General features: G+C 37.0%; 1 protein-coding gene across 7 annotated transcripts in view; it reads left to right on the forward strand.

Moving 5' to 3' along the window:
• Positions 1-6,092: 6,092 nt before the first annotated feature.
• Positions 6,093-15,702, forward strand: part of LOC5563709 (peripheral plasma membrane protein CASK) — a 268,029-nt gene continuing 258,419 nt past the window's right edge. For 6 of the 7 annotated variants that reach the window (XM_021837539.1, XM_021837543.1, XM_021837540.1 and 3 more), the window contains exon 1: positions 6,093-6,801. In XM_021837539.1, coding sequence (XP_021693231.1) covers positions 6,760-6,801 — 42 coding nt within the window. In that variant the 5' untranslated portion in view covers positions 6,093-6,759. The remainder of the gene's footprint in view (positions 6,802-15,702) is intronic. The other variant, XM_021837541.1, reaches the window with a different exon arrangement.

Genomic DNA, 15,702 nt, shown 5'->3' on the forward strand with positions numbered 1-15,702 from the left:
GAATCGCATTTAAATCGCGTCACTTTGGTTAAGTCACGCACATCAAACAGTGCATGCAGTGAAATCGCTACGATTGTTTGTCGCTGTCACCGTAAAAAGTCACTTAGATCTGGGGGAGCCTTCAAGCTTCTCGCTCTCTCAAGCCAAGTTCAATCGGAGTTCTCGAACTCTTTTTTTTCCTGTCATGTTTCATAGCACATTTTCATTTGACGCCAGACACGCTAAACATTTATCAGCCATGTCTTGTAATCATTTTTTTTTTATCAATTCTGTAACCTATATCTACTACAAGGGAGAATTTCAAACCCATGTTATTCAATTTTCAGCCAGACTCGAATTTCTATTATATATTTAATGAAATTTAAATTTATCTTGGACTAGTTCTTGCTTCAGTTATTTGGAATATGCCAACCAATAGGTTTAAAATTTAAGTCTTTTGTAGCAAAAAAAAAAGTTCAATAAGCTTGAAACGAACCATATATAGTTCAAATGAACCTAGAAGTCCACAACAACCGCTACGAAATACAACTAGAAAGAACAGCCTTCGATTAAAAGAAGGAAAAAACACTGATAAATGTGTTAGCTATTTGAAATAGTAGTAAATGATCAAATGTTATTTCGGCCTAACGACCCTTTCGGCCTAACGGCCCTTTTGGCCTAACGGCATTCGGCCTAATGGCATTCGGCCTAATCGCATTCGGCCTAACGACCTGCACCCACACATGACATATGCGACGCGAAGTTGATTATGATGATACCGAATTGGATCAGGGTTGTTTAGAGTGCTGTGAATATTCTGTAATGGTAAATTCAAATAATATTTCAAGATTAACTCAATATTTAAACATTCTAATGTAGAGCTTTTGTTCCAAATGACGTAGTAAATTGAACTCCTCTCGGTACCTCGAAAGAAAATCCTGATAGAATGGACTTGGAAAGTTTATGAACAAATCACTCAATGAGCTCTGCTTATTGAAATCTTCAAGTTAGTAGATATAGTGAATATTGGCATATTACTCTTCAATAATTGACATTTTGATTGCTAAGAAAAAATGCTTAAAGCGACTTCAATAATGAATGAACACAAGGTTCAATCCTATTTTTTGTTGAAAGTGTATTACTATTCCGATTAATTGACGAGTCCCATGTCGATTGCATGTTGGCTTAGCGGTACACACTCCTAATTTGAAGTGGCCCCGAATCTGGCTCCGCACCGGACCCCAAATACCCTAGCTACGCCACTACCTGGATGGCTACGTGTCGTTCCCTCAAGGAATTCCGGAATATCTACAGAACTGAAAAATTGTATAAAAATATTGTAAAGCAAAATTAAAATCAAGCAATGGTAATATGCTAAGAAATAAAGAAAATGATGCTGCCGGTAGAGGGGTTAATCATCATCGATGGCATTTTCAGTTCGAAACATTTGATAGGTCATCTGATTTGTGTTTGAGGAATCGCGGGCTTGTACAAATTGGAACAAAAGACCTTTACCATTAAACCATCGAACTACAAAGTAGCACTTTAAATTGCCCTGCGTGCTTTTACATAGCTCACATGCCTTATATTAGCCTTATAATAGTCCTAATACGGGGTGTCCATCCATCCGGGAAATTCGGGAGAAACTCGGGAATTAAAAATGACCGAGGAAAATACGGGAAATTATGGAACACACACAGAAAAAGCACTGGATTTTTGCCAAGAGATACACGACTGAGCTGCTAGGGATAGTAAACGGTTTCTAGTAGATTTTTGACCAAAAAACTAGTTCATTTGAAAGAAATATCTTTGATAGATCATTATTTTCACAATAAACTCCGATTTATTCATATCACAATTCACACTTCGCAAATTTCTGGCTGAATATATAAAACAATTGTTTGTAGGAAACATACTTGGGATCCTATAAAAGTGATTATAAGGATGTTTAGAGACTCCTGGCAATGTTTTTCATGAGATGTTTCATGAATTTGGTACATTTTTAATGCCATTTTTTAAGGAATCTGACAGGCTTGAATTTTTATTTGGAAAATCACTGAAATTTATTTAATTTTTTTTGCAAAGAAGATTGTTAATCGATTTCATAAAAGAGTTTTTGCAGATTTTTCTTGGAATATTAGGCAAATTTCTAACGGTTCGCGATCAGTTGAGCTAAATTTTTTTTGGGAAATTTCTTAGGACCACTTAGATTCCCAATGAAAATCTGGACACATTCATTTTAAATTTCTTTTGGGTTGATTCCTGGAGGAAGTGCAGGCATGATAGAAACTCCTCTGCGATGCAAAGAGGAGGCGATTTTGCCGTTTTTCTTAGGAAAAAAACTGAACTCAAAATTTTCAACACAGATCCTCAAGCGATTCGAGTGAGAGTGCAAAAAAATACGAGGATTTTTTCAGGTACTCTCTCTCTCTCCCTTGTTGTGATGCTCACCTTTACTCACACTTCAAAAGAACTCATGAGTCTGCCGCCCGAACAAGGCAGTCCTCGGGGAGTTGTGAGAGCACCCTCTTTTGATGGAATTTTACTCTGTTGTGTTTTGTGCTGCATCATCCTCGCTCATTTTTCGTTGGTTCGTTGGCGTTTGGCGAGACATCGTTTATGCCATTGAGATCTCTTGTTGTATTCAACGAGAGTTGAACCAGATCAAGAATTTCTCCAGGAATCAACTATGGATCACGTCTTATGCATAATTCTGAAGACATTCTTAGTAGATGGGATGGCCATTGCAAACATTGTTTATTAATGGAATGATTTGAATTTAGATACACATGGTACATTTTGAATTTTAAAATTTCTCCGTGCTTCCTTTGAATTCTATTGGATTAAACGCATTCTCCGCATTCCGACCCTATTTTATTGAAAATAAATACTAGCAGATTATTTCAACCATACCAAATATTTTATTCATCGAATAGGAAAGTTACATGAGCAGTTCCATTTGAATTCGAATGTCGGTTTACTTTTGTATTTTTTGATTTGGATGAAATTTTGCACATGCTTTATTTATGTCCAAAAATGCCTTTTTGCATCATCGGCTCGCCATTTTGACTCTAGCCTTACTTTTAAGAAGGGCCTAAGAAAAAAATTCTTAATAATTTTCAAAAAATTATAACTTAGAAGCGGTTTGTCCGATCAGTTTGGTGCCTTCCGCAAAGTTTTAGGTTATTATTGGGACTATCTGGAAAAAATATACACTGTAAAAAAATGTTGTAATTTTTTATATATCAAAAATAAAGCTTAAAAATCAATTTTCTCAAAAATCGTATTGTTGATTTTTTTTTTATGTTAAAGTAGACAAAACATGAAGTCTTTCGCACAGTGGGTCAAGATGGAGAAACCATGGACAAAAAAGTTATAATTTTTTGAAAATAGGTGAATTTTTGAAAATGGTCATAATAAACTTTTTAAATATTTTTCAACTCGATGTTATGAAAGTACGCAAAATTTACAACAAAAAAGGTACACGGAAAAATCGGGCTAACTTTTACCGTTTTAAAGATACAGCGATTTTAATACAAAATTATAATATAATTTTCAATTTTCGGTCATTATAATATAACTTAGAAACGGTTTGTCCGATCAGTTTGGAGTCTTCCGCAAAGTTTTAGGTTATTGTTGGGACTATCTGGAAAAAATATACACTGTAAAAAAAATGTTGTAATTTTTTATAAAACGAAAATAAAGCTTAAAAATCAATTATCTCAAAAATCGTTTTATTGATTTTTTTTTTTTTGATATATTAAAGTAGACAAAAAATGAAGTCTTTTGCACAGTGGGTCAAGATGGAGAAATCATGGACAAAATAGTTATGGTTTTCTAAAAAAGGTGAATTTGTTGAAAATGGTCATATTAAACTTTTCAAATGTTTCGGTAGCAATTAGCAAAATTTTCTCATATACCTTTTTTGTTGAAAATTTTGCGTACTTTCATAAAATCGGGTCGAAAAGCATTCAAAATGTTTATGTAGACCATATTGAAAAATCAACCTTTTTTTAAAAAATCATAACTTTTTTGTCCATGATTTCTCCATCTTTACCCACTGTACAAAAGACTTCATTTTTTGTCTACTTTAACATATAAAAAAATTAAAAAAAAAATCAACAATACGATTTTTGAGAAAATTTATTTTTAAGCTTTATTTTCGATATATAAAAAATTACAACATTTTTTTTACAGTGTATATTTTTTCCAGATAGTCCCAACAATAACCTAAAACTTTGCGGAAGACTCCAAACTGATCGGACAAACCGCTTCTAAGTTAGCTAAGGGCCCAGATAGCCGTAGCGGTAAACGCGCAGCTACCCAACCCATGCTGAGGGTCGTGGGTTCGAATCCCACGGGTCGAGGATCTTTTCGTAAAGGAAATTTTCTCGATTCCCAGGGCATAGAGTATCTTCGTACCTGCCACACGATATACACATGCAAAGATGGTCAGTCGGCAAAGAAAGCTCTCAGTTAATAACTGTGGAAGTGCTCATAAGAACACTAATCTGAGATGCAGGCTTTGTCCCAGTTGGGACGTAACGCCAGAAAGAAGAAGAAGATTATGACCATTTTCAAAAATTCACCTATTTTCAAAAAATCATAACTTTTTTGTCTAATCCTACAGATTATTGAGCAAAAATGGGAAATGCTTATGTTTAAAATCACAAATTTCTAACTAAGAAGTGTAAATTCTACATTGGTGGTTACTATTGTTTGGAATTTCCTTGAATTTTTTATGTGATTGTCATTTCTATATTCATTTAAGAAGCACAGAAATAAAATACAGATATTTTGCCCCAGGATACAGAAATACAGATAATTAAAGTAGAAAATACAGATTTAAATGTGGCACCCCTGGTGAGGAACCCTCCACACTTTGCTTTTAACGTTAAAAATGTGTTATCATCAGCATGAAACGAGCTCCTCGACTGGACACGAATATCTTTTCGCACTCGCACAACGCGAACCGCAGCCTTTACGAAGCACTGCCCAACAAAACGCGCGAAACGAGAAAAAATCCTTTTCACCTGCGCTACGAAAAAATGAACAATGACAGATTTTCTCCACTCTCGCTTCATTTTAATTACAACAGTGCAATACTAATGTTTTTGGGAAATGTTTCACTATAGATTCAAAGACATTGTCTTTGTCTAGCATTTCATGCAAAAAACGCATTAAAAGAGATTAGTGTGGCTTAGTTATTGGTTAAGGAAAAAGTAAACAATGAAAGTTTCTCTATGTTAGACAGGTTCTTTTGAAAAGTTACACGAGATTTGACATCCAAAAGTAAGCAGCTATAGTATATTTAAAATCTTTATAAGGATTAGACATATGATTAAAATAATGCTCTACTCTATTCAATTCAGTATTAATGTTTGATGTTTATCAAACTGTGTTCTGATTCAGATTGGGTACCACTTCTAATACTGCATTTGGTCCCTTGGTACTGCAAAAGGTATCCCAATTTGACAGATCGCAGTACACTTTTAACGGCATTCTGGATTTTGCTCTATTACCTTATGTGCCATAAAATTTTGGGCAACTTCAAGGGACATAGAGGTCTTTATTTTATCTTTGATCAAACTGCACAAAATTTTTAATCGGTGGCAAAAAAAAATTATTTCAAGATATTTCTTGAAAATTCATAGCTTGAAAATGAATATTTTGACTTAAACTTTCATTTAAAAATATCCAAAAAAAATCCAAAAAAATATGAAGTCGCAGAACTATGACATCATCCGGTTTTGAACTTTCAGGCATCCGGGAATTGGAAAACTGATTTAAAATGAACTGTTGGTTACTTGTGCTTCTAAGTTCAACCCTGTTTCAAGCTCATGAGAGCCGTTTTTATGTCATCTCAGTAGTTCCAAAGGAGCAGGCGACCTTTGAAATGGGAAAGGATTTTACTCCAGGCTCTTTTTATTGACAGTAGCGCCACTTAGGATAACGTGAAGCTCGCTCTCTCTCCTTTTCTGAATAAAGCTCAACCGCTGGATAATGAGAGACGTTGGTCTTTTCTCTTTCTACTCTCCGAGAGCAACCGCTATTATCAATAAGAGACTGCAAACTTCAACACCTGTTTGTTGCAGACAGATTTGACAGATAACTCGCTTCAGTTTCCGTTGCATCTCGTCGGAGTACGGACGGGTGAATAGACCCTGTCGTCGTCGTCGTGCGGTTTGTCAGTAGTTTTGGCGGGAAACGAATAAAGTGAGAGCTACTCCCGAAGTGTGCCACGAGGCGTGTGGGTGGGCTCGTTAAGTGATCATTATAATCTAATTATTGTTTCCATACATTAGGGTGTAGTTTTTTCCCACTCTTGAGTGTGGGTGGTAATGTTTTTGGGAAGGGACGTGTCGTGATTGTGGTGTGTTGCGGCCCCAAAGTGGTTAATTGTGTTGGGTGTGTGTGAATGCTTACGAAACGGATACCAGTTGTAATTATTTGTGATGTTGTTGTGAGCACGAGCAATTAGCAGAGCGCGGCAGAAGAGCAATCCTTTTTAGTTCATTGTGGAATCGTTCCATTCAAGAATGGAACACCAGAAAAAAAATCATCTACAAAGGCGAAGCTGCTCACACACAGAGAATGGGTTGTAAAAGGATAAGGCGATAATCACCGAAGGAAACCACAGAAAGCCATCATTGGAGCAGAAACGGATTACATCGCGGAGAAAAAACTCGTGCTGGGCAGCGGTCGAAGAGAGAAAGGAGGCAGCAGAAGAAGGCGTCGCCGGTGGAAAAAAAGTTCGCAAATGAGCAAACTTCATGAATTATGATATTTGGATTTTCAATTAAATTGAACAAGGTGAGAGAGGTGAGCGAACACAACCGGCAGATACAGCATCTGCTTCATCTGTTGCCCTTGGTTACAGACAGCTGAGCATGGCGTAGCCAGAGGGGGTAGATGGAAAAAATCCTCAGCAGGTTTCTACAAAATTGTTTATTGTAATTTATCATTTTCAACGTCATTCAGATTCATGATGTAATAGCGTCAGATTGGAGAACTCTTCACCAAAATATTGAGCGTCTGCTGAAGATCCGACCAGACATCATTCAAAAGTTTCATCAACAATCCCTTACAGATCTTTTGAAGAATCTGCCAAAAATGTATTATGCAACTTAAAACATCATGACAGCAGAACTACTAGTTATCTTTAAAAAAATAAAGCATCAAGAAGGTTTTCAAAGGATTCCTCATAGAATAGTTTTGGATGAACCTTCACGAATTTATCTAAGAATTCCTTGTGGGATTTCTCTAAATATTTTTTTTCTGAAAAATCATCTAATAACTACTCTAGGGGTTCTTTAAAAAAAAAATCTTGAGGAGATTTCACCCAAGCAGCACAATTGATCATAAATGAGCTCAAACTACACTTTTCGTACATTAATGCTGTTTTGGTTCAAATGTACAATACTAAACTTCTTACACCTTTAGAACCAAAAAAGCGCAAAAATGGAATGTTCCGATTGAAGGTAATCCAAACTGTGTAGTAGAATTGTTACTCAGGCATAAAATGAACCAAACCTCGTCCTGAATTCAACTTAAGGCCATGTGGTTATGAGAGGGAGTATTAAGTTACCTCATACAAAAAGGGTTCGTAGCTTGGAGCGGAGGGTGTTAAAAGCGATCGCTTTCGCATAAAGCTCGTGAATTAACTTCTGGACTCGCTCTACCCCGCTGATGAAAACCCCACCTACGCCCATGCAACTGGGACTCAACTGTACACAATTCAGGGGACAGGATTTATGTGTCTAGAGGGAGGTCGTACGATAAACTGATGGCTCCCTTAGGAGAGGATATTTTTATAAAACGGGAAGATGGAAAACCGAAGTCCATTGTGCTACTTTTCCATTAAACTTGAAATGCAATTATTCTTTACAAAAAAATAAGCCAACTGAAACTTTTAAAATTGAAGTTGAAGTTCGTTTTCAATGGTAATCTTTCTGACGACCACTTGTCAAAAAGCGAAAAAAAAAACTTTGATTCCTGACCTCCGCCGCAAAAGCCAAGCCTACCCATCCAGTCGAGGAGCAATATTTTTAAGAAAAAGTTGCATAATTGATTTTCAACTTTGTCCTTTTTTGTCGTCGGTACGATTTTTTGCACAAAGTGCCCACTGCAGCAGCACAACAACAGAAAAAATGTGATCGGCAAACTTTTCTCACAGGGAGTTTTCACTCGCAGCCCTGTCAAGGCCTAACCGAGTTGGCAGTAAGGATGAGTGCAATAATGGCCTACTCCCCACCCCTCTCGCAACCCCTTCTGGGATACCCCTCGTTTACTCTCACGCAGGTTAAGCATAAATATTTGATTTGGAATGCGAATGGTGCTCGGACAATTCAACGAAATGAATAAAACAAACAACAGAGTTGAATATAAACGAAAAAAAAACATACGGATGGGAGCCAGAATAAATTCATGGTCCTTTTTTCGTCGGTACAATTTTCCTTTGACCAACATTGTGCCAGTCGAATGGGAAATTGTGTGGGGGAGGGCTTTGGTGCAGTGCCATAGTTGGGTATTTAACACCATGCAAATAAAGGATGGTTTGACGAAAGCAAACAACTCATTTGGGGCAGGGCTTCTGAATATGGATTTTTATTTGGGTTTCAGTGGCAGTGTGGTCTGAAAAATTGATGAAAAAACTAAACATATGTCACTAACAGTGAGTATGGAAACCAACCACAATTGACACTTCTGGTCTTTCATTTATCGATAGGCTTATTTATAATGAATCGTTCGATGAGAACCTTTTGCAAAGCATTGTATGAATATAATTCCAAATAGAATGTTTAACATATGGTTTCCAACTGCAATATGCAACGAATCATAACCTATGTTTGTATCTTCCATTGCATGTTTGTATCTTTGATTACACTAAAATAAACTGTTGGCTCTCGCATTTTGTCGTTTTGCAATGGTTGGTCTGAATCTATTCTTTTGAAAAAAAAAAAAAACATAACGATGTGTAATAAATTACTGTAGTTTGTCCAAACTATTATCGAATTACAATTTTGTGAAGTCTCATGCGGTGACAAATGTGTATATCTGTAATGTATATCTGAAATATTTTCCAAATTCATGTTTAATGTGGAAGTGGAAACAGAAACAAATACTCTTATTATTGTTCGAATCCTCTGAGCAGAATCTCAATAGAGAAACTTAAAAGTAGATGGAGTACCGTGTACCTTTTAATTCCGCTCCTAAATGCTTATCTTTGACAGATACGCGTATTTAGACTACCACTTGCAGTCTTTTCAGTGGATACGAGTAACTGACACTGAAGAAGACTGCAAGTGGTAGTCGAAATACGCGTATCTGTCAAATATAAGCATTTAGGAGCGGAATTAAAAGGTGCACGGTACTCCTTCTACTTTTAAGAAACAAATATTTCGTTCTAAACATACATTTACATTTGGTGACAGCCTGAGCAGATGCATAAATGAAATCCACTAGGCATATTTTCTTATTGAATGTTGTTTAAAATTATTAATTTGATTGTCCAAGTAACCATATAACCTTGCGTGCTAATATAGTGCTATTACACAGCTGACATTTAAGCCAAAAAAGGTAAATTAGCGGGCTAGCGATTTTCTGGGTGAAGTTCACCATTTTCTAAGAGACATTTAAACATTACATTAAAAAGTCTGCATCCAGTTGTTTTATGCATTATTTTCGAAACTTAAATTTTGCTTATTTCCATGAAGAGTGTAATATTCAGAATTTTGCAAGCGTATTTTCTATGAGTGGCTCAATTTTATCTTAAACAAATTTTTCTGAGACAAATCATCATCACTTCAACGAGTGATCAGTTAGATTCTGAAATAAAGAATATCGTATTTTTATTTTGAGGATCATGTTAAGCACAAAACTCATTTTTCATAGGAATGATGTGAATATCAATCTGTTAAGTTAAAAATTGAACTTCTCTTAATTTCAATTTATTGGAGTTGAAAACATAATAAAAACCTGTGGCATGATAATCTTTGAAAAGTAATCAATTGCATCAGAAATTATCGTAGGTACATACTATTTGCCAAGACAAGTATTTTACACTGAAGACCTGGAATCGAATCCAATACCCTAAACAGCCATTAAGGTAGTAAAACCGTTGATCCGGGATGAAATAGCCTAGGGCTAAAAACCTCGTTATAAAAGATGAAAACAAATGTTAAGAACTTCACAAATTTTCGTGTTTATATGGAAATTAACCCAAATGAAAAGCAAAATTCTATACCTTTAACAATTTTCCAAGAAGTTTTTTTTTCAAAATTAAGATTTTTCAATTTTATTGAAAAATTATTGAATTTCGTTATGCTCTATAATTTTGAAGTTGCTTATACTTTAAATCAAGCTTAAATATGTCAATTGAATAAAATCCTAACCAACATGTTAAAACCAAAGCAGCAATCTAAATTTATCAGAGATAAAGATTGTGATTGTACAGTTCATTTAACATGAAAATTGTGATTTTGTGAATTAAAACCTGTAACTTTTCATATATTGTTCGTAACTGAGAAAATTTGCCATTTTTTCTCACAATAGGAAAACAACTTGAACTATTGACAAATTAGACAGATATACTTCAGAACACAAATTTTCAACTTGAAAAAATCATAACTCAGGTAAATCTAAACTAATCCTGACAAAGTCCCGTTTTGTTCTAGTTCTGATGGCAAGGCTAACAATCTTCGAATGCCGGATGGTTTTGGAATTATTCCATATTCCCTTGGAGTACCAACCTACAGCCATGTAGGGTATTTCAATAATTACTATGTTTGTGCCTTTACACTGGGATTCCGTTTTTGGCAACAAAGTCGAAATTTTCAGTTGCCAAAAACGGAACCGTGTCAAAATCGGAACCATATTTTTTATTTCAAGAATAACATTAGGATGTTGTTTAGTCATCGTTATGGAACCAAATGATCGCCAAACTTCGGAATGAAGTGGTAGAGTACGTGGCTTACAATCCGAAGGTTCTTGGCTCGAATCTCAATGTATGCTACTTTTAACTTTTTTTTTATTTGGTCGATCATAAACGGATGCACGACTCAGCATTTTTGGTATTTGAATCATGAATCCGAGCCATCAGCTACAAAAACCTAACGCGTGTGTTGCGTTACGGCAATCTGACTCATGATATCATGACTCCAAATCATGGTGTATTTTCATAAGATGAAAACACACTAGAATCATGATATCATGAGTCATAATCTTGTTTTTGGATTCTGATTTCTACCCGTGTGACTTAAAGTTATTCCCCATTAGTCAGAAATTAACCAAATTTTACACAGTTCCTGCTTGAAGTGTATTGTTAACATCCTGTGAATTGTTCAGTTGTGCAGTATATTGTGTCAAAGATTGAAGTGAGTCAAGTGGAGATGCGCTCACATGCAAAATCCAGAGCTGTCTTATTGAGCTTTGGGAAAAAATGCTGAAAATCAGTAATTAAAGCGTCTCAAGAACTATTATAGTAAAAAGATTCAACGACCGGTTGACCATCGATCACAAGCCCAGAGCATGGAGGAAATCGGGAGCAGCATCTCGGAGGGAAAGGTTGAGGGTCAATAGGGTCCTAAAATGTTTGATGAATTCTTGTTTTTATTGAATAACACGGAAGAGCATGTTATTGCAACTACTTTAGTAATTTTTCTTGCTCAAATAACGGCTATATCATACTTAAGCTTTAATTAAAAAATTTGATCCATAAATGAACCTTGACACTTTAGATCATGTTTGACGTTCGCTTAGTTCAGCTCAATAATCACGTGGTTCTTTTTCCCAAAGTGCACCTCTTTCGGAAGAATTAGATGCCCATCCAAACACAACGCTTTCTATACATATCCAATGCCTAGCCCGAGAGCGCATTGTTTTTTAGGTATAGGAATAGCACACTACACTAGCCAGCAACTGCACTGGCTGAGGTATCTATTGTGTGGGCTTCCAATGGGTCGCGACGTTCTCAAACGACCGGTTACGGAACATGAGTCCGTTGCTCGATAAATACTTGTTTTTAATTATGAAACGTGGTTTACGGCTAACCAGCCGAGTGGAAGTTAAACAACTACCGAAAAGCTAAACATTACATATAATTTGCAATTGGATTAGATGGACAAATTGATGTGAAGATTTGCGAAAAAGTTACACGTCTTCTCAGTGAGAATCGAACTCACGACTCCCCGATCTCTAGTTGGGGCTGGATTGTTTGTTGCCTTTGCTTGCTTCGACGACACAAAGTTTATTTAAAGTTTATTTTTTTGTACATGTATCAATTAAATATATTACTAAGCTTTTATTTGAGGTAGAAATTTCAAACGATCTGTTCCAAATCAGAAGAAAATTGGTTTTTATTAAGTGTATCACCCGTCGGCAGACTCAAGTGGGCTGGTCAAACAGCGTGAATGCCTGAGAATAAATTTTGGAACTCTTCTTGAGTTACTCATAGAAATTAATGACTTTAAGAAACATTGCGAACATACGACCATCTCGAATCAAATAAGTGCGTACGGGAGCCGTACAAGCTAGTGCGATTTGGGGGAATATCGACGAAGATCAAGCTCTGGCATACAGTAAGCGTGAAGCTGATCTGCTTTTCAAATGACTGTAGCAAAAACACAATGATGTTTATAAATATTTCAAATGTTTCAGGTATTTGAATATGTTGCCAAAATCAGGGGGTGCCAAAAATGAAGCATGCCGAAAACGAAGCATGCCGAAAACGAAGCATGCCGAAAACGAAGCATGCCAAAAATGGAATCTCATTGTAGAAAGTCCCTGAAACAACATCATGAATTCAATCCTACCTAAGGCAGATTACAACAGTAAACAGTATTGAATTTTTTTAAGGTAAACAGTATTGAATGTTAAGGTCCACCGCAGACTTGTAAGTTGTTAGAGGGAACATTTGTATTTTCGCTCCAAAAAAGGCGTTTCATGAAAAGACTTTCAAGTATACTGAAGTTTTTTTTTGACGGTTTATTTCGCAGTTTTTTTTTTTGGGGTATCGCGTCAAAAAACCTCGTTATTTCGTATGGTCATGAAACGTCGAGGAACATGTAGTTTTTTATATAACATTTTTTACGTTTTTAACGTGTTTTTTTACGTTTAACCATTCAAAACTAAAATGATCACCAAAAATTCATTTTAAATCGGAAACTTTTAAAATTTTCAGGGATAATATAACTAGCTATGTTTTGCAATAATTTATTTATTGAATTTCCTCTCCCAAACTGAATGCTCGTACATTTCACTTTACACTGCTCTCTTGGGCGAGGCTTTGCCCATCGTTCTTACACAATTCCTCCCAGTTTTTCTTCAAAGCTTCGTCAGTTTTGAATGTTTTTCCACTATTCTCTAACTTCTGCTTCATTATCACCCAGAATTTTTCGATCGGTCGAAATTCTGGTGTATTTGGCCGGTTCGCCTCCTTCGGGACCACATTGACGCCCTTTGTTTCGTACCAATTCATTACGTGCTTGGCGTAATGGCACGAAGCGGCCAGAACGGCGTAAGACCACGGTGAGAGCACTTCTGCAAGCATTCTTCTCGATAAATCTGCCCGGTAATGGTGCCGGTTGTAACGAACGGCTTACTGTACCGTTCGCTCTCGCAGATCGCCTGCCACAACAGGTACTTCTTCACGAATTTGTCCATCTTTCTCTTCCGGAACCTCCATGTGGTACGTACCGATAAAAAAAAACTCGAGGCCGAGGATTTGTTTGGTAAGGCGGACACCATGAATGACGTCATGGACGAGACAGCCTGGCTTGACCAGCCACTCATGGTACAGCTTCCGCGCACGCAATTTGGCCACCGTGTTTTGCTTGTCAGTCCGGTTTGGCGCCTTCCTGACCTAAAAAAAACATGTGGTCTGCTGGACGAAGCACTTCGACAAATTTACCTTTATGGCCACGTCTCGTGTAGAAAGGTTCGGGATAATCTTAAAGTACTGTCTTATCTTCCGCGCCTTCTCTGGGTATTCCGTTTTCGATTTTCGGCCGCTTCCAGCACGCCGCTCGATAGTCTTCGTCTTCACAACGCGGGACACGGTGGAATGCTGGATTTCAAGCTTATTGTCAATCCATCTGTGCGACTGACCAGGATTATCGATCACCGCGCTTAAGATTTGCTGGCGTAGCTCTTTTTGTTTCGAATGCTTCTTGAAAACTACTTGACAGATCGCGATTTTGCACACATAAACGTAACACTCTAAACTAGTATTACCCAAAAATTCATTATTTTTACCCACGCGTTAAAACGTTACAGGTGGCGCATTTTTTCCGAGTCCAATCTTAATTATGAGGAAATTCAGCCCGAGGCTGGTTCATCCCTAGTGGTATGGTATTTGGGCAAACGGCAATAGATTGAGCAACCCTAAATTAAGTAATTATATGAATGTTTTATGCTTGGGTTAAAAGATGTTCTGCAGTGTTATCTTTTTGCATAAACTTGCACTGTTCTTGTCGAGAACCAAGACTGACATGCTCTCATTTCACTTCACCTATCTCAGATAACATTAACTGATTTCAGCAAATATCGCATTGCGAAGAACCTGGAGCTCCAAAAACACCCGGCAAATGATGAGATTTAAACGACTAAACACACCCATCATCCCAAATCTCCACTTACATAAACAAGTTGACAAGTCAAAAACCATCTCTATGTGACCCCTAAATCTAGGAGAGTGACTAGCCTGAGAAGCAACGTTATACAGCTCGAATCCCTACTACTTTCCTTTGAAATTGGATCCTATCGGAGGGCTTCGATCTGTGAGCTGCAGTACAGCAATCGGACTTTATCAAGTTGTTCTCCTAACAACCGGAGAGGGAAAAAACAATTTTGCCCCGATTCAGGCCATGCGATAGCTCTCCACTACCTACTAATTCCCGAGGATTACAAGCTGTTTCCTGGTTTGCCTCTCTCTCTGCGAAGCAAACGGAACCTTTTTTGCGCCGTCAGGACCCTGGAAAGAGCAAGTTTATTGCGGTTTTCACTCGTACTTCCCCTCTGACAGCTACGAGCTACGTCATGCTTCCAGCAGAAGTTTACCGTTCAACATTCATGACAGTAATTCCGGATTATTGCCATCTAAGCACGTCGTTCACCATTCCCTCTCGTTCACCGGCAACCCGTTAGTTCGACTGCTCAACAGTGGCGCCAAAATTGAAGTTACTAAAATTGTTATCACTTTATTAGATTTCTATACTTTTATTCATATCCAAAGTTAAAAGTTAAACGAGTTCATTCTACACCTTGAGTGAGGAAAAGTCAAATATGCAACAAAATATGAACGTATATATGTAATATGTTCACTTTTACTAAACTTACCCTTAACGTCTAAAGTATTTATCGTGGTAATAGAAGATTGTAACGTTTTTGTCTAAAATTTTGAAATACCTGTGATTTTTTGCAAAAAGTTCACGAAAATTACTTCGAGCAACAAGTAAAATTGGCAAATTATCGTTTTTAATCAATTTGGGGTACTTTTAAGATTTCGTCAATTTTTTTATAAATCTGCGCCACTGTGCATCCGACTCACCGCATGGTGAAAAACCTCAACAAACTGGATACCTATGGTTTATCATGGCTAGCTGGTTCGTAGCTACTCTTTTTTGCTCAAATCTATATCATCTCCCTCCGCCGCACTACTGCAGCTCGTCCATGTGGCAAACGTTACACACTTCGGGAAAGCCTCGCTTGCTTGCTACTCCAGAA

Source organism: Aedes aegypti, chromosome 1 (assembly GCF_002204515.2).
Source record: "Aedes aegypti strain LVP_AGWG chromosome 1, AaegL5.0 Primary Assembly, whole genome shotgun sequence".
Taxonomy (NCBI): Eukaryota; Metazoa; Arthropoda; class Insecta; order Diptera; family Culicidae; genus Aedes; species Aedes aegypti.